Source organism: Fulmarus glacialis, unplaced genomic scaffold (genome assembly GCF_000690835.1).
Source record: "Fulmarus glacialis isolate BGI_N327 unplaced genomic scaffold, ASM69083v1 scaffold10739, whole genome shotgun sequence".
NCBI lineage: Eukaryota > Metazoa > Chordata > Aves > Procellariiformes > Procellariidae > Fulmarus > Fulmarus glacialis.
Genome location: NW_009233866.1, coordinates 16,965 through 40,307, shown reverse-complemented (window position 1 = coordinate 40,307; position 23,343 = coordinate 16,965). Strand labels below are relative to the sequence as shown.

General features: G+C 44.9%; 1 protein-coding gene across 1 annotated transcript in view; it reads left to right on the top strand.

Annotated features, from left to right (window-relative positions):
* Positions 1 to 23,343, top strand: part of GMPR (guanosine monophosphate reductase) — a 42,682-nt gene that overhangs the window by 14,158 nt on the left and 5,181 nt on the right. The window contains exons 5-8 of the mRNA XM_009585462.1: positions 3,364 to 3,445; positions 5,809 to 5,915; positions 11,248 to 11,290; positions 17,545 to 17,704. Coding sequence (XP_009583757.1) covers positions 3,364 to 3,445; positions 5,809 to 5,915; positions 11,248 to 11,290; positions 17,545 to 17,704 — 392 coding nt within the window. The remainder of the gene's footprint in view (positions 1 to 3,363; positions 3,446 to 5,808; positions 5,916 to 11,247; positions 11,291 to 17,544; positions 17,705 to 23,343) is intronic.

Genomic DNA, 23,343 nt, shown 5'->3' with positions numbered 1-23,343 from the left:
CCACAGCCCCTGGTCAGGGCTCGTCGGGGCCATTTTGGCGAGGTTCTCGCCTGCTGCTCTTGCACCTCCAAGGCGCTACTTGGGCCCTGGCTCTCTCGGGCTCTCTTGCCCGTTGCAAGTTTGTAGCCGAGCTGAGCTCTGCTTTTCCCTTGGCTCCATTTCCCCAGGGGTTCTTGCTTCTGCAAAACAGCCTGTGCTTGGAAGGGCTCCAGCTGCACCATCAGGAGCTGCCACTTTTCAGTTCTCCCTGCATGCAATACAAGCACAGAACACGAGAGCGCTTTTCATGCATCACTGGCCAACAAGCACAGCAGAGCAAGTTTTGGAAGGCAAAAAGTATGCTTGTCATCAGTATGTGTCATACTTTTGGAAGATACCCCACGGTACCACACACCTCTTCTTCTTTTGTGTGTGGTTGGTCCTGATCCTCATTCTTCAAGTTCTCACTCTTGAGGAAACAGGGACTGCTTGGCCTGTATTCCTTCTGCTGCTTTCTGTAGCTCTGTGACTTGCCTTTGCTAGACTGCAAGGGATGTTTTTTCAAGCTAAACAGAAGAATGCATCAGCCTGCTCTTGGCTACACATGCATATTTTTTTAATGCTTGTGAGCATCAGCTCTGAAACAGATTCAGAAAAATAAAATAAAATCCTGCTTCTGCTTGTAATCTTTGTGATAATGTGTCCTTGAAAGTGTTTTTGGAGCTGAAAAACCCCTGACATTTCAGGCAAATAACAGTCTCATCATTATTCAACTCATTGTGAGCACAGGCAATAGAATAGAACAGTTATGCTATGTTATGCCTACAGTTCTGCATGACAAGCTGTGACCCGGGTCTGAGGGCTCCATCCAGGAGAACAGCTCTCTGCTATGCAGGTCCCAGGCCCATCCGGAGAGGGGCAGAGATGGCACACCTACAACATCGCTCAGGCAGGGACTGAAGGCCCCAGGCTGAGCTAAGACACCTCGTCTCCTGGGCCCTTGGCAGGAGACGGCATGGGTGGGGGTCCCAGGGGAGGCCAGTCCCAGCCATTGAGGCCTATGAGCACCCCCAGGACCCTGGCAGAAGTAGACCTGCACTGCTCGTATGCCCTGCTTTAGACATGGATGGTTGGCCACTTTGGAGACCGAGTATTGGGCTAGATGGACCTTCGCTCTGATGGAGTACTGTTGTTCTCTGGCTCTTTTGTTTTATTACGTTCTTCCAAGGGAAGGAGTTCAGGCATTTCTAAATCAAAAAGATTTGCAGCCATTTAGTGCCAGAGCACTTCCTGCTTCAGACTTCAGGGCTTGGTCTTTGAGCCTTGCTAGTGTCACAGGTGTGGGGTTTTTTTCCATCATGTGGAAACCCAGCTAAACTGGATTAACATAGAAGACTTTCAAAAACTGCAGTTCACACATGCTTTTTGCATATTTCTTCAGATGGTCAAATTATCTTGAGACAGCCCACAGCTCTCACCCCTATCGGAAGATACATGCCTCCTTCCCAGAGAGTGACAGAGCCAGTGCCTAGGATGGGACATGATTACTCATTCAGTCCCTTCTGCTAGTGCAGGGCTGGGAAGAAGTGTCATCCGAGATTAGCATGTACTTCATGGGAAAGGAGGACATAGGAAGAAGAACAGAATAGAATAGAATAGTTCAGCTGGAAGGGACCTACAATGATCATCTAGTCCAACTGCCTGACCACTTCAGGGCTGACCAAAAGATAAAGCATGGTATTAAGATCATTGTCCAAATGCCTCTTCAACACCAACCGGCATGGGGCATCGACCACCTCTCCAGGAAGCCAGTTCCAGGGTTTGAGCACCGTCTCGGTAAAGAAATGTTCCCTCATGTCAAGTCTGAACCTCCCCTGAGGGACGCACCTTTGAGCCATTCCCACGTATCCTGGCACTGGATCCCAGGGAGAAGAGATCAGCACCTCCCTCTCCACTTCTCCTCCTCAGGAAGCTGTAGAGAGCAACGAGGTTGCCCCTCAGCTTCCTCCTCTCCAAGCTAGACAAACCCATTGTCCTCAGCTGCTCCTCATAGGACATGCCTTCCAGCCTCTTCACCAGCTTTGTTGCCCTCCTCTGGACACACTGAAGGATCTTAACATCCTTTTGAAATTATGGGGCCCAACTGACAGGATTGCATTCCTGTACCATCTTCCCCCACAGTACGGGAAGGCAATTATTACAGCTATAGCGAATTTTTTCAGGATGTGCTATGTCAGCATTCATTTGCCTTGTGCGGCCCTTTGCAGAGAGGAAAGCATGGTCTTAAAATGTACTGGTTACCGGTTTGTTTATAAGTGTAACTCAAAGCATAGGTTTTAGCTCATAAATCACGTGTCGTTTGAAATCCTTGCTACTTAAAGACTGTCGTTTTCCTAAAAGCCCTCTGCACAGGGGGCACTCCTGGCAAGGGAATTCGTCTCTAGCCTTGCTCTGCCTGCTGATCCACCAGATCCACGTTTGGACACATGGAAGGGCCTGTCTCATCACAATGAGCTTGCATCAAAATGTTGAGATTCTTTAACTGAATAGACATGTCTGGCAGCTTTCTGCACTCATTGCACCAGTTTTGCAAACTAATTACCATGTGTGTGTTAGAAGACTGTTTCTCATAGTTTCTTTTATTAATTAAAAAAAAGAAGCTCCTTTGTATCTGAATAACATCATCAGTAATCTCATCACACTGACCTTTCACCCACATCACACTGACCTTTCACCACCACACCCCTTTCACCTCTGGTATCACCACAACCAAATGAATGTATATGGTATAAATGTCCTTATTTACATAGTCTGAATGTACATACCAATTTTGGCACCAAAGTACAAAATGGCAAGAATAGTACCTTCCTTACTCTTTCAGTACTCAAAATACTAAATCCTAAAGGAAAAAGAGATTTGCCAGGGTTTTGAGTAAGATCTGAACATCTTCCCACAAAGTGAAGTAGTCAAATAGGATGGAGGGCTATAGGCTGTTCAGGAGGGGTAGGCAGGGCAGGAGAGGCAGAGGAGTTGCACTGTATGGAAGGGAGAGGTTTGACTGTATAGCCCTTACAGTTAGGGTTGATGTGGTTGAGAGCTGCTGGGTGAGAATTAGGGATGGAAGACAAAGCAGATAGCCTGATGGGATCTTAAGGATCAGGTTTACTGGACCAATCATGAAATTCATTTGACTGAGAATGTACCTGTATGATTTGTTTAATCTCTGTGGCATGCACAATGAACAATATGGTGAACCGTATTCTTCCTGACTCTGTATAGTTCAACTCATAAAAGCTCTTGATAAAACTCTACATTATCATCATTAGTCTTTACTGCAGCAGTCTTGAAATCTCCCATATATGTGATATTGTTCCTTCTGTCTAGGCAGGCAATGTGGTGACAGGAGAGATGGTAGAAGAACTTATTCTTTCTGGAGCAGATATTATTAAAGTGGGTATCGGACCAGGTAAGTCAAATCCAGTCAAATAAGGGTGACTTATGGTAATGTGGGTGGGGGAGTTGTCCAGATGGAACCAATGTACAATGCTGTTTGCTTGCCCATTAGAATGCCTAGACCCACTCGGGTCAATAAAGTAACAGTGCCCTTGCACATAGTGTATTTAAGAAACACATGGGCAGGGTGCTAGTGTATTGTACGGCAAAGTGTTACATATTGCATCTTCTGGCAGTGAAGATGACTATTATTGGAAGCAATAATGACTGTTATTGGAGCGGCCTGAGTTGCTGACATTATCATTGATAATATGTGTTGTGTTTAGGAACACTTTTTCTAGCCTGTTGAAAAGAGGCTGAGTCATCCCAGCTCAAAGGATACTGTGTTTAGAAATCCACTTCTATCAAGGAAAGATAGGTTTCTAAATAGCTTTATGATTTGTGTTCTGAGGTTGCCCATCTTGTCAATGTCTTCAAAGATGAAATGGCATTAATTAAGTGTGAAGTATGGGTAACATTGCCTCTACCTGTTACTATTGCCCGGGAGTTATAATGCTTACATTAATGCACTTATATGTTACCTATCACTGTAACATTCCCATGGATAAATGGGAGGACCCTAAACTTCTTACAGTGTTTTTCCTACCTTCCCTTTCCTAATATTGTTGTCTGGCATATACTGCCATATTGTCTTCCCTCTTTTCTTTCCCTCGCTTGTGCATTTGTTCATGTGCTCCTTCCTGTTGCTATTTGCTTCACAGACTGCAGCTGTGGGGTCACCATGCATGGGCTAGATTTTAAACTGTCTAACGCAGGTGCCACTGACAGTATAGCTGTGATCAGCCAGGGCAGTGCAGGCAGACTCTACAGTGCCAAACAGTTATGGTTCATGAATGGATAATTTGAGCAGAGCAAATGATGTAGTAAAGGTTGCAGTTGTGCCCAGGAAGACAGCAAACAACAATGAATACTGCAAAATGCATGAAGAATAAACAACAGCGAAGTCGTGGTGCAATTGTCACAGGCAAGTTCAGATATAAAAGAAGAAATATTATAGCCTGTAGCTTCAAAGTGGAAATAGGTAGGAGTAAATGCTCTGCAGATCTTCCTGAACAGATCTGTACAAGTTGACCACCCAAAACCACAAGTAACAAATGTTCTTCACAGAAGATCAGATCCTGGGGCTTTTTTCCAGACAACGGTCCATCCTGTGGAAAATGGCAGTAATTTTAAAGCATTACATATATAAATACATACCTACCCTGTGGAGGTTATTTTAAAAACTAATTTTCTTTCTACTTCGCAGAAATACTTCTCAGTGTTTTCACCTTGTCAGTTCTTTGAAAGATCTTTGGAAACTTTTACTTTACTGGTAACTTGAGTATACCTGGATATCAGCTGGGTGAAGGGCTCCAGATTTCACAGCATTTGGTTTAGAATCTGTTTTGAAATTCTTGTTATCATGCAGACCTTTATGGTCTGTATGCTAAATTATAAGACCTGGACTGGCAAAAAAGCAGTCCTCATTTTGACTCTTAATTTAAGGAGAAAAATAGAGAAGGTATTCCAAAAGATCTATAGCCACGTTACCATGTTGAACTATAATTGAAGTGTGTCTTTTTTATATATATATATATACCTTTATTTTTATATATACGTGCACCATGTATGTGTATAAATAATGTAGTTTAATAATCAGATATAATTAGTATATTTCCTGTAATATTGCACTATACAGCTTTCTGATGCTTACTTATCTCACTTTTTAAATGCTGTGTGCTGATTTTCTTATATTCCCAACTATTGCGATCAACCAAATATTTCTGCTTTAAGTATTAGGCAAAAATGGGTTTGTCTCCCTTGCGGAAAATCTGCACAAAAAAGAAAATAAAAGCATAGATTTTCCCTGAGAATTATTTTAAAAAACATATGTAGAAAAGAGATACAGAAATATTTATTGGAAGAAATACTCAGGTATTAAATGCTGCTGCTGGGTCTCACGGGTTGTGACTCTGGTCCTTTCGTCCCCCTTCCCTTCAGGAACCTCAGTCAGATTTGCGTTCTCATGATGCAGTAATTCCCTCACCGGGAAGCATTACTGATGAGACCTAAACTGGGAATTGTGGCCCTGGAGAAGAAAGGGGGGATATTAGTCACCTCAATTACAGGTCCCATGAAGTGGTGCGATAGCATTTCAAAACTCAAGTTCCTATGTGTTCCTTTCATCCATGAGAGGCCAACATTGGCCACAGAGACTTTTGAGGGAAAAAATAATACAGGTAGAAACACATCTTTTCCACAAGAAAAAGAAAACAAGCTGTATCTTTTCTGTCAGCCTAATGGGCTATGTTTTTTTCCTCTCATTCTCTTGTCTAGGTTCTGTGTGTACCACTCGGATTAAGACGGGGGTGGGCTATCCACAGCTAAGTGCTGTTATTGAGTGTGCAGACTCAGCACATGGCTTGAAAGGACATATCATCTCTGTAAGTAAATAGCATCTACTCTCAGATTCCCACTGTGCGAATCGTTGTGGAATAAGAGAATCAAACCATCCAGTACCCTGCATGTTAAAGGCTATCCTTCTGTCATCTCCAGTTGACCCCTGTCTCCTAGGATAGTCAGTGGAGATTTAAATTTAAAGAAACCAACTCCCTCTAATGTTTAAAAAGACTTGGGAACCTCACTCCTGTTTGTGCCTTTGGAAAGGTGTTTCTTGCTCCCTGAATGGAGTAAGCTGTTACGTGAGCAGAATAGAAAGCTTGATAGTGTTTTCACATTGAAGCAAACAGTAATTCCCACGAAAGATTTCTGAAAAATGAGTGAAATGTAAACATGGCTTTCCCCAGAGAGTGGGACTGAGGGACAGGCAGGCAGTAGAGAGGAGTAGAGGGGAGGTAAAACGATATGAACCCATCTGTGCCCTAGAGGCTGGATTGATTCAGATAGCATCCCCACAGAGCTCTCTGTGCAGGGGCAGGAGTGTTTCAGAGGTGGCTCTGTTGAGCACAGCTGGCATGTGAGCCACTTACGTTCTCACAAAGCTCTGGGGAAATAATGAGCCTGTGGAGAAGAACAAGCGTGTATCTATACTGCCTGCTAATGGCAGCTTCCAGTCTACCAGCAAGACCAGATGCACCTCACATAGAAAAAGTAAATCTGTAAGCATGGCCTCAGACTGAGGTAGACTGCAGCCTGCAGCACCCAAAGGCCCTGTGTGCTTAGGCACGCCCAGCCAGTCAGCGTGCCCCTGACAGTGTGAGGCTTGCACAGTCTCTGCCTCTGTGTGAGGCAGCTGGTCATCAGGAAGGCATAGGGGCCAACCAGCGTGCTGTGCTCACAGGTACCCTCACAGCCAACAGTCTCCCTCTGCGGCCTTAGAAGAGACCACACACTGAATTTTAAATCTACTGCCAAGTGAAATCACTGGAAGGCCCTGATTTGTTCGACCCAGTTGTGACTAGTATCCATGTGAGGAAGGGGGTGTGTTGTGTTGTTGAGGAAGAAGGGGAGAGGAGAACAAACTGACTGTGGATACGCAAAGGGCTTGTCTGTATTTCTTGGAGCTGTGGGTATAATGGAGCAGGAAAACAAGTGTGTTACAGTCGGATCTGTCTTGCTCTTTATTGTTAATGCATATGCATTCTCTCCTCTCCATGGCTCCCCTATATGAATTTTGCAGAAAAAAAGAAAAGCAGCTGTGATTTTATGACTTGGGCAGTATTACAAATGTTTACGTCTATAGCAGACAGCAGAACATGTGTGCAATAGAGCATGAAAGACTGACTCATTACTATTAAGGCTGATCACCATAGGTGTCATCCTAGTGGTGGTACTCAGAGACCCATCCTAGTTTTGCAATAATCATTTTCTGCTAGCAACCCTTAGAAGAATGTTATTATCCTGATTTTACAAGAAAACAGGGAGTGTGTATTTAGACTGTTGAAAAATGAGATGGTTCTGTACTATTCCTCTTCCCCTTTCCTGCTTTGGGGATGGATCAATTCCTGACCTCCTTAGGTCATGTTGGCTTCAGTGAGCCCACACCTATCAACCCCCTGGCCATTACAGGGGGAGTATAGGAGGGCAATGTAATACCTGTCTGCTACAACATCTGGGACAAGAAAATTACCTTCAGCTGTAACTGGGGTCTCTAACACCACTGCAACTCAACTCTCTCACCCAAGCTAAGGAGACTAAAGCAAGGGTGAAGATACTATGCCTGAATTCTGCAGCATTCAGATAGGTATTGGTGTGTTTATTGGGGAAAGAAAAGGCTGGACTGCATGGTCATTGCCAGAACTCTGGCAAGAGTATCACAAAAGAGAGGTATCCTGAGAGAAAAACACTGTATGGGAGCAAGCCATTGGGTCTAGTGGTAACAAGTATACAAGGCATCCCTCAAAATATCTCACTACTATCATTATCAGGAAGGGGCATACGCTACCTGAGCCAAAGGAGACCTCTACAGGCAGAGTATTACCACAGCTATTGACGTCAATTTGGTAGGAGAAAATACGTCCAGCAGTTTTTTGTTATATTGATATGGAAGTAGCAGGAAGGATGTGAAAAGATTCAAATGTTTGTATTACTGAAGTGATCATGTATGATTTTTGGAGCTGATACGTTGTCTAAGAAGGTGACAATTCTTAGGCAAACATGATAGTCCAAGTGAATGCCTGGTGTCTCTCTAGAGTCACTTACACAGAGAAGGGGGAGGTGAAATTGCACCAGTTACTTTCCTCATGCTAAATTATCTTTAAGACTCAAAGCTCACCTCAGAAATTAATCTTTCATGACTCACTGAAAGAAGAGAGGAAACCCTGTCTAAGATACAGGCACTGTTTCTGTCCCCTGCTATTTGTCTGGGAGCCAATAGTCTCAATTTTCATTCTCACTAATCTATGGCCTTGAGAGAGTGCAGCAGTGAGTTACAGTGGAGGGGCCATTTAGTAGGAGAGCTCCTTCAGAAACGCCCTACTTGAGGTGAGGTTTCTGTTTCTTGTAGGTCAGAGAACTACTCTGCTGGATAGAGAGGCAGTCACGTATTCTAGTAAGCCAGCAATGTGGGGAATGGAAAGCAGCCTTGCATGTGTCGTCTCTCATTTGGCTATCATGTGATAGAGATCCCTATTTCCCCTTCACCCTGTTGGGGTGATGGGCCACTAGCATTCAGCGAAAAGGATGACTAAGGGGTTCTTCACCCAGCTACTGCCATACCATCTCTTCCTCCACACAGAACACTTTCCACACAGAAATATGCCCAGCATATGTAGTTCAGAATAAAGCACCATATGTATTGTTTCTGCTGCTGTATATGCCACATACTTTATATATCTTCTGCATAATAAATAGCTATCTGTCTGCTGATACTGTAGGAAGGGCTGGTTATACAGTTTATTGTAAAGGTTGCTTGAAACATATAAATCCTAGTTATAAATTTATTATAAGTTGCATATAATATTAAATATTCAACCAGTTCATACTGGTTTTCCATACGGTATTTCTTTTCCTCAGGCTAAATTTTGTTGTTGTAAAATGGTTTATCTGTTCGGAGAACAAGACTGGGGAAAATAACGTTATTTTAGCCATGTTAAAATAATTCAGTTGACTGGAAAGCTGTTTCCCCTCTCCTTCAGCTTAGCACCCAGTTGTCTCAGAATCATGCCCTCTACAGGCCTCATGGCCATGCTTTCCAGTAGGCTTACTTCAGAATAATGCCAGTTTTCCTGAATTCACAGGGGGATTTGTACAGATACATTTCCCCCGGGCCCTGAGGTAGAGGCTGAGCCTGCAACAAGCTCTGTGACTGAAGCCCAGCAGTTCTACAGGTCATTTTGAGTCCAGAGCCAGGCCCCTGTTGGGACGAGCTGAACTGCAAGGGGAAGCTTCCCAGACAATGCAGCAGGAGCACAGTCTTATGTTCTAAACAGAGCGCTTGATTTTTCACATGGAATGGAGTCGTTTAATGCATATAGCTTTTCTATATAGCATCTTCTGGCATAACTGCTTAGTATGTCCCCTTTTAGTTTCCCCTTTCTGTGAATCATTAAATTTACCTACTTATGTGAAGTAAGTGGAGACATATACAGAAAAAGAGGTGCTATGAATCATCATCATCGGTTCCTTTAATCTTAAATGGTAACTCATGAGCTTTTGAGAAAGTCTCTTAATCTGCTCAGCATTTTGTAATTTGGTGACATTCAAAGGGACATTTTTTGAAGCCGATGATTAATGATTACATGCTAAGGCCCCCATCCCCATGGTACTTCCGAAAGCATAAAGCCTCCATCACTGCCACTACTGGGTTAATTATAAAAGTCAGACACTGAGCCACCCAACAAGAACAGACTGAAACCCATCTACCAGAGAGCATTTATAGCCAGCCTGTCTCAGTCAGACAAATTCCTGACACTACTCTTTGAAGGTTATTAGACCCCTCTTTCCACCTCGGCTCGTCCTCCCCTGACACATGCACACACACTCACACCCTCCTCCAGGCTCTGACAGACTTGTCAGAGGGAAAGAATTGCACAAGCAGAGCCCTTAACAGGAGAGAGAGATTCAGCTGTCAGCCCAGCACTCCTTTCTGGAGCTGACAGCAAGAGTGTCTAGCTCAACAAAAGGCATAATGTGCTGGAGGTTATCAGCAAATGGAATAAAAGCCTTTAAAGTTCTACCAGGCAGTGTTTGCAGTGGGATGCCCTTTGAAAAGCCACTCGCTTTCGGATCCACCTGCTCAGTTTGTGTCTGAATCCTTTTCTGTGCACAGAGAGGTTCTAACACTCAGCCCCACTGCCAGCTACCCATGAAAGCCAGCTCTAAAATGGCTGATGGTGGGGGTGTCTGGCTGTGCTCAGCCGCAGGTCGTACACAGGCATTCATTTCTGCCCATAGGGAGGTGAAACAAAATGAAGTAACCAAACAGTCTGGGGAGTAGCTTCAAAAGCAGGAAAGCTGTCGGCAGTCTGCAGCGGACCCTGATCATGAAAGGAATGGGGAGCCCTCTTGGTACAATGACTGTGTAGAGTAGAAGGATCTTTCATCTGATGCTCAGACCTTTACAAAACCTAAAGAACCATAGCACATAATGAACTCTGCTATGTGCCATTCCTTTTTTACAGCCCTTATCGCACATACATAACTTCCCTCCCCTCAACCGAAACCCCCTCATCAGCCACTTCTTTGCTTTGCACTGAAACTGAAACACATAGGCGTAAAATGCTAAAGATCTCAAAGTGCTGTTGTTTCTTTACCAAACCCATAGCAAACAGTAAGGAGTATGATGAGAGATTCATTTTCACTTACCAAAGATTAGAGATTATCAGATCAAAATCCAACAGAGCTGATGGTGTATTTCCTCACCCCTCCCACTGTGACCTTTTAATGTATTGTAAACTGCTGAGAAAGTTATTTTAAATGTCTTTGGTGGTTTAAGGTGGGGTTTGTGGTACCTCTGCATCACACAGCCTTTCATTAAAATGGCAGGGAACGATTCAGATCATCAGAGGAGGTTTTGTTTTCCAGTTTCTGGGATTTAGGAAATTGCAGTCAGGAATTTGCATTGATGCTGTTACCAGTGGTATTGTCAGTAGACTTTATGGTAGAGTAAATGAGCCTAAAGAAGGAAAGCAATAGAAAGGATAATATGGATTCCCTAAAAACTCAGCCAAGATGGTGTATGCCAATGGTGCGCAGTCAACTCTTGGCACGCTGTTCCTGAGCAGGGGCCATTCTGCTGCAGGTTGCAGAGCGCCAGTGCTCACTGGGTCCCTGAGCGAGCTCACTGCCACTCACTGTCGTCTTTTCTTCGTGCAGGACGGAGGATGCAGCTGCCCAGGAGATGTCGCCAAAGCGTTTGGTAAGGACAGCGTGTAGTGCCACCCGTTACACCCCGCGTATCTCTAGCACCGTCAGCAGTGATGCAGGAGTCAATTTGACCCTGAATGTGTAATCAGCAATAGGTTACATTCGTCCCTGTGGGTGACTCCAGTGAATTTAATACACCAGACATGAATTTGCTCTTTGGACCAGGCAGTCCAAATTCTGCAGCACAAAACATACAGTGGTCGAAGTCCTATTTAGAAACTATCTGCCAGGTGTGCATGGGATACAGCCACTGGGACAGTAATACAAAGAAAACTGATAAGGGTTTCTTCTGAGTAGGGTTCAAAGATGCCTGTAACATTGCCAGATCTGGCTGATCTGGGCCTTGAATGGACGAAGAGATGGTGGAATGTGTGTTGGACAGAAGAACAAAACAAAAAGGCAGGCCAGATCCCTGGAGATGTTCTTGGGATCAGCTGTCCACTTGAAGAGATGAGATGTTATTTATACTGTATCCCCTAGAGCTGAGCAGATGTCTAAAACATCTAAGTTAATAATTAACAGATTTTGCTCTCATGCCAATAGCTTCAGTGAATTGCACCACCTCTTGCTGATAGAATAGAGAATTTAATCTGTGAGTATTTTCTGTTGGGCATGAAAGTTACATCGGTGGGGGGGGTCAAGGTCAGGATTGTCACTTAGCTATAACCTTGTTGCAGCAGCATATGTGAACCAGGCGCTAAACGCATCCTGGGCTGACAGGACCTTTAAAGATGCTCCCCCACCCCCCAAAATGCCTTTAGAGACATCACAGTGGGGTAATACCTGGAATACAGTGGGACAGCACAGTCTCCCATTGGGATTTCGGGGTGGTACGATACAAGAAATAGCACATTATGAAAAAGCATGTCTGCTTGGCAGGAAGCTTTGCAAGTGTGGAAAGCAGGGGCAGGCCTAAACTCAGATTACAGATCTGCCAAGAAAAACTCTGGGCCTCTGGAAAGGTTGAAACCAAAATCTGTCTTCTAAGTTTACAGACAGCTCCTTTTTTAGACAGGTCAGATGACAAGGAAGACTTAATTAGAGAATTTTAAGCACAGCCGTGGAGTGATTGCTACCAGCAAGGAATCTGCTCAGTCACAGGATTTCACATCACCCTTGTGTTACCCGGTGGGTGATGTGAAGTAGGGAATAGATACTTCCAGTTGGGTGATTCTGACATAGCTGAACAGTGGCATCCACCCTCTTTGACAACAAGATGATCGTTTTAAAAAAGCACCCAACCTCTCCTCAGCCCAGCCCAGTCTGACATCACACTGCCTGCAGTGAGGCCTTTGTTCTGCCTGACTTTCTCTGGCTCCGCAGCTTGCCCGGTTCTTGCTGGCGTTGTTATCATTGGGAGCTTGAGGTTGCAACCTCACTGCATTCCCAGCTGCCTGCACAGAAACCTGGTGCATGGAAAAGGTCTGTCTTCAACAAGAGCATTTCCAGAAGTTAGCACAACAGGAAGCAACTTCAAAGTGTTTAAAATGTTTTCCTTTGTGATGTTTATAGCAAGTCTGAAGGGTCCTTGTAGTCTCTTTGGGCTAACTGAACAGAAGCTTGCTTGAAACCTGTGAGAGGGCAGATTCTGGCCTTGCTGATTGTCAGGAGGTGCTGGGTTTTACAGTGGTAGTGTTTGAAGGCTACCACAGGTTGTCCCTGGGATAGAGGAGCATCAGAAAGCTGAGATTATACAGGCAGTAGTTCTACTCTGACAGTAGCCCAAACAGATCAGTCTGACCTGTGTGTCACAGGTACAGGGCTGGAACTGATAGAGATTACCCTGAGGCAATAAATTTACCATATCTGGTTATGTATAATTGAAGACCCCACACTGTGGACATCTGACTAGCTGGAGCCAGGTGTGCATTTGTCAAACGTGGGTGGCAAAATAAGCTTCTAGGTAACGTTATTACTATCAGTGTTTGTTGAATGCTATTGAGGTGATTGGCTGTGTGAGCCCTGTAGAAGACAGTCTCCATGCTGAGCATTTACAAGCCAAAGCCTTGATACTGATACTGAATTGTCTAGCACAGACTCTGTGCTTGCTGAGAGCCTCTTGGGGGGGAGGAGTTACGTGAATATATCGGATAGCAGAGACACACAGATGTAGAATTTCACCTGGGGATGCAGGCCTGGACAAAGCATGGACAAGAGGCCCAAAGAGGACTTTTGATTAAAGTGATTGTACTATCTCTTTTTGGTGGATCATTGTAAAGTCTTCATGAAAGGGATGTTGAGGTGTTCATTATAAAGCAGTGACAAAGCAGCCATTTGAATCATAAAAGTGTGAGGGAGTCCCAGATGTGGAGACTAGCATTGACAAATGGCTGAAGATGTGACTGGAGGGGGCAAGTTCATGGGAACAGGGGTAGAGTGGATTAAGTGCAAGTGAAGAATTGTGAAGAACCATGAAGAAGATGCTGAGAAGCTTTACAAGTGGAAGGTGACACCATTGACTGGTGTCAGGAGTCAGAGGCAGATTGGGCATTTTGACAGAGGGGAAACAAGGTAGAAGCCTGTTTGAAAAGGCAAGGAACAGAGAAGCACTGAAGGTGGGGGACAAAAATGCCGTGAGTGACAGATACTTTGGGAGAGACTGCTGGAATTCTGGCACTGCTGGATGGGAACCTGGTAGGGATTTGGTAAACTGAAGATGTTGCTGCCATCTGGGTATTGGAGATGATAATGGAAAAGATGTAGGTTGATCAGGAAGAAAAGAGGTGTTTTGATGCAGGAATGAAAGAAAGCATGAAAGAACTTTGTGTTGGGCGCTCAGAGGGTTCACATAACTGCACCCTTGGAAAGGCTGATAACATGAACACATTTCTCAGAATGCCCCAGGGAGGCACTACTGTCTCCTTTTTTAAAGATGAGAAGTCAAAGCACAGAAATACTGAGTTCAATTGCCTGAGGTCACATATACTTTTGTGACACAGCCAGGAACAGAATGTGCCTTTTGAATCCTATGCCAGCATCTTTAACACAATACTGCTGTTCCTTACAGCAGTGGTGAGAAGAGATACAGGAGCAGGGAAGGAAAAGGAAGGAAAAATCATGTGGAAAAGTCAACCGGGGACATATACTGGTTCCAAAATATACCTGGCAGATCATACTGGGGTTTTTTTCCATTTTCAATAGCTGTGTGTGTATACCTACTGTTGCAAAGGCTCACTGGCTCAGCTGGAGCACAGGTGAATGTTGATTCCAGGGCCAGCTGTGGTCCAGGCAAACTTATGCTGCATCTGCTTGGAGGGCTGCCCAGGCTACAAATCCAGGCTGACTCCAGCTGAATTTGTGCGGAGCCAATCTGGTTATCAGTAACTTGTATTATCAGGCATACAAAAGACATCTGAGGGACTCCATCCAGATCCAGCAGAACTGTGTGAGTGCTGCAAGATTGGGCTGGCGTCAGCACACATATTCTGTAATGGCTTGAAAGAGAAGGCACTGTGAAATGTGAGTGAGCAAAATCAGCCCAGGTACAGCATAGGCCTCAAGGGGGAAGTCAGCGCATTGAAGTGGCATTGTGTAGAAACAGGACGAGTCTAGCAAACTCTGGGCGAGCTACTGGGATGCTTGTATGCAATGTACCCCATCACATCCTGTATTATCTAGGGTGTTGTTGCCAGGTGTTCCCAGTCCCCCACAACCTAAAATAATGGCACGCTGTCTATCTGTACTTGAAAATGAAAGACTGCAGCTGGGTGTTGCAAACATCACCAATGCTTCTGGTCATACAAAAACCCATGCATAAGTAAAGAAAGACCATGCTAAAAAAATTACAGCCTCCTGGTTGGATGTTAACTGGTAGAAAAGTAGTGGAACAGACTTGAAACTTTCAGACATCTGTGCAACACTGAAGCAGGGTGGAAAGTTCTGGAGAGCACTGGAAAAGCATATTTAATATGGGCTTGTCATTCCTGGAGCTGCAGGGCAGTAAGCATGTGTCATTCCAATGTTTGGACGTGCTGCGTCTGCTGTAACATAGCTCCTCTCTTCTGAAGAGCTTGATGAATTATGTTGTAGTTTGCAAAAGTTACTCAGTTGGATGAGTTTCAATCCTGTAAGTCAAACATATTTGCTTTCCTCCCAAAATACACAGTCAAAAGAAGAATAATAAATAGATACTTAAGTGCACAGGAACCAAAATTCTGTGATTCTGAAGTGTAGATTTCATGTGACTGTTTTGCATTAATAATTTGGAGGCTGTGAGACCCACAATCAGAGACAGGACTAGAATTGGGGATCAGGCAACAGTATTGACAAGGCAAAGAGTCCAGAGTGTCCTTTGGCAGGCCTTTCACTTGTTTAAACGCCCTCTTTGAAACCTTGACCCCAAATCCTCCCTCCTTCCTCATGCTGTTTTCTTCCACCCATGAAGAACACATCAACTAGATTTCCCAGGGTACTTATTTTTTGCAAAGGTGGAGCAAGATTGTGCCAGGTAACAACAGGAGCTCCCCGCCAGTAATTGAGAATGTCTTAAAGGATGAGCATTCCCTTCGTTTTTGGCAGGTTAATAGTAGTATCAGACCTGAGTCAAACTGAGGCTTTAAAACCCAGCCATCTGAAAGAAGAGAGCTCAGGAAAAACCTGCCAGGTAGCTGGCATGATAGGACACCTGAATGGGTGCCTGGCTATAAATATTGCTTGTGATGTGCTCAGCAGTTTTGCACAAGCCTCATTTTTAATATCCCTTTACCACGGACATACTGTTCCTTTCAAACACAACCAGGCAAAGGGAGGTGAGGTCAGCAGAGCAGCTGGGTGCTCTGCTCCCAGACATTGCTGCTAGGTCTGCTCTTTGGCAAAGGGGTGGAGGGAGGGAACTGGCTTTTATAAATCAGTGCACACTCCGCAGTTGTCATGTATTCTAAGATCAAAATATTCCCAAATTCAGGTTTGTCTACAGAGCTTTTAAACAGATGGCAGAAGCTGAGCAGATTTGATAATGATTTCACTTACTCTTCAGACTTCAAGGTCCAATGCTATTGTTTGGATAGTGACAGAGATCAGAGCAAATCCTAATGCCAGACTTACCTAGCCTGGGATCTCCCCAGAGTTCAGGCATGTTCATAACAGGATGGGGTTAGTTCAGGCTTACCTGCTTTCTATGAAGTGAGGTTTATAGCCCTGTTCTTTTGCCAGTTCTGGGAAGAAACTGGGCAGAGGGGAGCTGTTCTGACATATACACATTGAAGAAGCAAAGAGTCTGAACAGGAAAATGCTTTGTTTCAAGGATGGGTCACCACAGGCTCATAAAAGAATAAAAGCTAAACTTTTCCAAGCAAGACTAGATATGCCAGAATATCACAGGAGGAGCTGCTGGTGGAATAGTTCCAGCCCAGCTGGAAATATTGGAAATCACAGTAGAAAATCAAGAGTGATTCCAAAAACCTTCTTCCTGATCATACTCCCAGCGGAATTGATTTCATCATTTGCAAAGCCAGGGGATATGGACAGACTGAACAGACACAATTGAGTGTTCAGTGTTGTTATTCAGTACCTGGAACATATTTAGGAGTTGTAGCTATGGGTTAGACCTCCTTTGTGGTGCATGCTGAGAACCACAGAACCCAGGGGTGGTGGTCCTTGGCCCAGAGTTTTTAAACAACAGGAAGCAAATGCAGACCCATCCAGATCTCCTTGACAAGGGATCACCCAGACCTACACTGGCTGATGGACTTGAAAAATCCATCATTTAATTAAAAAATCTGCTTGTTTTGTCAGTGTTGGGAGAAATACATTACATTCATGAGTATGGCTTCCTTGAGGGTACATTCCCACTCACAACTTGTAGCCTAGGAAGGTCTTGAAGTAGGAGCTGTCCTCTTCTCTGTACAGCATTGAGCTCAGCAGGTCCCAGCCCTGTGATTAGGGCTTCTGAATACTGCAGTCACAATAGTAGTTAATAAGGACCTGTGCTCAGATACTATTATGAAGTAAAGGGTTAAAACTGAATTTGAAAATAGAGAGTGTGGGGTGGAGTAGAATAATCTAGATCTTTGTCATCACAACAGGAAAGGATACTTTCCATTTAAAATACCCGAGAAATACAATTCAGCATGTGTCAGGTCTTCAGTAAAGCATTTCTTCCAAGTTTGCTGCGTCTATTACAGGAGGGGACTTTCTGTACCAAACTATTTAAGGCTGGCTATTGTTTTTGGAGGCCACTGTGTTCTTGCTTTGTTTTTTACCCTCTTCTCCCTTCCCTGCTTTATTATGTCACTTTGCTGATCACAGGAGCCGGTGCTGATTTTGTCATGCTTGGAGGAATGTTTGCAGGCCATGACCAGTGTGCTGGAGAGATTATGGAAAAGAATGGCAAGAAGGTGAAACTATTCTATGGAATGAGCTCTGATACAGCCATGAAGAAGCATGCAGGAGGGGTTGCTGAATACAGGTATGAATTCCACACAGGAGCAATTGCAGTGAGGCAACCATCCAGTAACTTCTGGAGCGGAATTGTGCAAAAGGCATCTGTTGGAAACAGGCCCGTGCCTCTATTCCCATTTAGGAAGCTGTTACCAACACTTACGGCAGCAGATCTGAGGGAGGGATGACATCAAGGGGAAGACAGGGAGAAGGAGCTGGGGGTGGCTAGTTGAGAGCAACCGTGTTGACTCGATTGCAGCCAGTGCAGCGTGCTGTCACTGCAGCACTAGCTGCGTGGTCTGGGAAGTTATTAGGCACCGTTCTGACTCACGGGTCTCTTGGGATGTGTATGAATTAAATACTGGAACATGGCATACCAGGCTGCAGTTTCTGGCCTCTGCTTGTCCAGGTTGGGTGTCCTGTCAGTGTATGGGTTCCCGGCTGGCCCACATGCTCCCCTTCTGTTTGCAAAAAGTGGGTGCCTGGTGAATCGGTGAAGTTCAGCTGGGATTTCCCCAGTATAGAGTTGAGTTACAGCTGTACACTAATGAGGGCCCAGGACCTCCAAAGCACTCTCAGTCACAGGCAGTAGCCCCACGACTCCCTCCTGCATTTGTTGGGCAGTCTTCTTAGGCAGCAGAACCCTGCTGTAGAGATTTCCCAGCCCTTTTTGGGTAACAGAGCACGAGAGTAACCCCAAATCACGCAGCATGCGGGAGCTTGGGTTTTGAGCTAAAATCCTCAGGGGAGAGGAAAGGAAGACAGGCTTTGTAAAGCAATCTCTTGTCCATTGCTATTTTACTCTGGAAAGTGCTGAGAATTTTGACTTTTTGAAAAAGCAGGTGACTCCAGAAAACCTCTGTGTTTTTTCTCTTATGAGTGGCAGGTATAGTCACGGCCCTTAGACAACATGGTTCTTGCATACTTCGTTAGAGAACGTTTCCTGTCTTACAGCGTACACTGTTTATTGAGGGGTCCCTTTTGATTCTTCTCCTCTGCTGGCGTAGCTTCAGGCTCTGGTCCCATCTGGTAAACTGTTGTTTGTAAGAGTCTCAGAGCCAGTGACCTTACCTACTGTTCTAGACATTCAGGATTGATGGGTTTTGTTGGCCTCGTTTGCTACAACTACTCCAGCATGTGGGTTTTTCCCAACGTGTCCAGCTGCTACCACCTGTAAGAGTTGCAGCACTTTGAAGGTGACAGTGCAGCGTGTAAATGGGATCCACAAAACAAAACGGAATTCACACTTTGACACAGAGACATGCTGCTAGGACCATGACAATCCCAGACATCACACTAGATAGAAACCAGATTTGATCCCACCTCCTGGCCTCCACCGCGACGTTGGCTCTTGTGGTGGTTTTTGTCTGCCACTTCTGAAGAGTTAAAACGCACCATAAAAATGTGGACTAGTTCACCTAGCACTTTACAAAGTGGTAAGACACAGCCTACTTCAGAGCATTTACACATGTCTCCTTTGGCCTAAATCATAGAATCATAGAATACTTCGGGTTGGAAGGGACTTTAAAGGTCATCTAGTCCAACCCCCCTGCCATGAGCAGGGACATCTTGAACGAGACCATGTTGCTCAGAGCCCCGTCCAACCTGACCTCGAATGTTTCCAGGGATGGGGCATCTACCACCTCTCTGGGCAACCTGTGGAGTGTTTCATCACCCTCACTGTAAAAAATTTCTTCCTTATATCTAGTCTAAATCTACCCGCTTTTAGTTTAAAACCATTCCTCCTTGTCCTGTCGCAACAGGCCCAGCTAAAAAGTTTGTCTCCATCTTTCTTATAAGCCCCCTTAAAGTATTGAAAGGCCACAATAAGGTCTCCCCAGAGCCTTCTCTTCTCCAGGCTGAACAACCCCAACTCTCTCAGCCTTTCTTCACAGGAGAGGCGTTCCATCCCCCTGATCATTTTTGTGGCCCTCCTCTGGACCCGCTCCAACAGGTCCATGTCCTTCCTGTGCTGAGGGCTCCAGAGCTGGATGCAGGACTCCGGGTGGGGTCTCACCGGAGTAGAATAGAGGGGCAGAATCACCTCCCTTGACCTGTTGGCCACGCTTCTTTTCATGCAGCCCAGGATACGATTGGCCTTCTGGGCTGCGAGCGCACATTGTTGGCTCATGTCCAGCTTTTCATCCACCAGTACCCACAAGTCCTTCTTGGCAGAGCTGCTCTCAATCCCTTCATCCCCCAGCTTGTATTGATACCAGGGGTTGCCCTGACCCAGGTGCAGAACCTTGCACTTGGCCTTTTTGAACCTCATGAGGTTCACACGGGCCCACTTCTCAAGCTTCTCCAGGTCCCTCTGAATGGCATCTCGTCCCTCAGGCGTGTCGACCGCACCACTCAGGTTGGTGTTTTCTGGAGACTTGCTGAGGGTGCACTCAATTCCACTGTCCATGTCATTGATGAACATACTAAATTATTATGAGCTCCTAGACTGCAATAATAATGGAGACTAAGGAAGGCTAGTGGTAGACATTGTGCAGGAGAGACCTGGAAACAAATGAAGTCATTAGCTTTCCTGGTCTGGCAGAAAACCCAGGCTCATTAAAAGAGAAGCCTATGTGAAAATGGGGAAACAGGGAGCTTGTGGATGCTGCACTTAATCTGATAGTCTGTGCCTACTAGACACAGTCTGGTTCAGTACTACTTTCTGAGGAAGGCTTCTGAAGAGAAGAAAATCAGTTGGACATAGGATTGAGAGATGATAGTAAAGAATTTTTCAAGGGCAAAAAAGTTTGTGATGAGTTTTGGCAAGTTCCAAGGGCATTTGTTTTTGCAGGGAAAAAAGAAGATATTTCTTAGCAAGCAAAAATACACAGTGAATACTGTAGTTTGAGGAGAACATGTATATCCTGGCAGATTTTTAAAGCTGGAATTTTTCTGCATCTGAGAGGATGAGAAGGGGACAGGGATATCTTCACCTTCTGCCTGAGGAGGACGTACAGATTTTTCGAGTGGAATGTACCCTTCCTACTTTACCTGAGCCCATGTGCAAGGGATTTTTTTTTTAATCTCATATGGGGCTGCATCTGTACCAGTTAAAAGCACCGCTATCTGCAGGATATCTGGCTACGCTGAGGACAGCCAGTGTATTGCTTAGGGGAGCAACCTACGTGACTGGCTTCCCACCTGGTTGACCTGCAAGGCTTTTTTGGCACTGCAGGTTGAGTGTGCTTTTGCTGTCAAGCACAACTGTTTATTTGCAGAAGAAAGAGCTGCACAAGAGTCCATCTGTGTCTGAGACAAGCTGAAATGATGCACCAGAAAGATGTGCTGCATACCTCTGAGCTGTGATTCACGCTGGGTTCATATGCCAGTTCCCAGAAGCAGTGTACAGTTTGGGGGCTTTTTTTGTCCCCCAGCGAATCTGCTTGTCATCAAAGCCTCTGAACAAATGATCTGAGTGGACAGCACTAGTAATTATCTCGTAGTTTAAAAGTGGCAGCTGCCAGTTACACAGAGGTACTGGCAACCTTTTATCTGAACTATGATAACTTACTGTCCTTTGCTACCCTGTGCTTGTGTCAGCCGGAGTGTGCGAAAGGGCTGATCCTGGTCAGGCATGTGGTTAATGGCAGCTCCTCAGAGATCACAGAGCAGCCCAAGCGTGCTGCGTGGATCTCAGTGCAGCATAGTCATTTAGGGCCTGGCCATCACAGAGCTGGTGAAAGTTGCAGGAAAAGTTTGAGAAAGCTTTCTGTACCAGTGGGCCAAAGGACTAAGGCAGCTGTTAAAGCACCTAGTTAGGTGTGCGTGTGATCTGGCAACAAAATTTATCGCCAGCAGAATTAATTGACACTGGTCCCCCTTACAAATGAGATAAAATGCAAGTATTATGTCTTGTAGGAGTAAAGGATGTACAGAAAGGCACTGTATTTGGCTCAGTCTAGATACACCCTTTCAATTCCTTGTGGGCAATACTACACAAATTCTGCTTGATCCATAGCGGTATTTTGATTTGCATCCTGATTTTAGAGTCCCCTGGGGATCAAGTTCTGAAACCTTCTCAGCTACAAGCGAGCAGAAGCACAATCTGAAATGTTTAGTCCCTGTTGAGATACTGCTTTTTTATGCCACTAATAGGTAACATAGAAGGAGTCCCCAGTCTACTGCCAGCTACAACAGCTCCAAACGTTAAATCTGTAAGCCTTAGCTGTTAACTGTGAAGGAGCCGATTCTCATCTTGTTTATGTTGCAGCCACGACTCAGAGCTGGCTATCCCTACCAACCTTGGTCTTGGTCTTGCTTGGCCTTTCCCAGCATGATGAGTGTCACTGTGGTTTAAAAATAGCAACTGTTTAGTTATTCAGCATTGTGAATGTGCTGGGCATTGAAGGGATGATAGGAAACAGGGCAAGACTTTGCTTTGAATTACCCTTGTAGGAAAAGTTACAGGAAGTTTAGTCACTTACTAGTTTAGCTTATGGCAAACTTGAACCAAAAGGGTTCTAAATCAGCATTTTAAATGCTATATACCCCAAATGGATCAAGTCAGTGAAGCTTTTTTATATGCATTTAAAAAGCCCAGCTCTAAGTCTGTATCCCCAATAAGCTGTTTTGTCTTTAAAAGAGCCTGAGCACTTACGATGTTTTATTTAAGCAGTGGGGAGCTCAGTGTGCTCAGCCCCCTGCTGAATCAGACTACTTGTCACTTAACTTCGTCTTCTCAAAATTACACATTTTGGCTGGAGAACCTGAGCCTCCAGCAAACAGTTAAATTAAAATTGACATGTAAGGTGAGATGGCTGTAGCAGGGAATAAAGTCATGAGAGTAATTGTTTTTGTAATGAATATGTCAAGTGGATCCCATTTAATTTTGTATGAAATCTGTGTACCCGGTTTCATCACTTTTATGTCATTTATATATTGGTTTATTTTTACATTTTTACCTCCTTCCACAAAGAACATGCATCAGAGCTGGGAATTTCTGAAAGGCAATTATTAAGTTTCTTTTATGGGAGAAAGGAAGGCAAGCAGAAACAGAGACTGCAGTATTGTTCAGTTAGAGCCACTTTGCTTTTGTTAACCCTTTTGAGATTTCACAGGTTTGGTGTGAATGCCGCAGTTCTACTGTGGTCACTCAGCAATTCACAGCTGCTAGTAAGCTGGCTTTTGGCACTTTATACTAACTGTAGGGTGGGCCACGGAGACAGAATAGCACCAGCAGCTGGCTGCTACTTACTGTCTTTTTCTGTATCCCAAATGATAGCCTGAAAAACTCGCCCCCAATTCCTGCCATTTCTTAAATGCTCCACTTGTAAGGTTGCCTCATGCCGGGGCAGCCTGACCCCTTTATCCCAACCCAGGTTTTGCTGGGCTGACAGAGCACCATCACGTGTGCTTCACCCCATCCACCCTGCAGGATGCCCACCCACCGTGCGCATTCCCCCGTGCCAGCAGCAGGCTTGAGCTGGCTGGGAGTTATGGGGCGCACCACAGATCGGACCCTGTGCAAAAAGTCTACAGCAAATAGTTCTCCCTTTCTATTCACCATTCAGTGGCTAGCGAGAGACATAGAGTCTCTGCTGAGAGCATCTGAGCACGCCTTTCCTAGCTGTTGCGAGTCCCAATTGCTCCGTCTTCACCTTTCTTTTCTGAGAAAGGGTTAGTTTTGGGTCATAAGTCCGAGAGAGATGTCAGAGCTGCAAATCC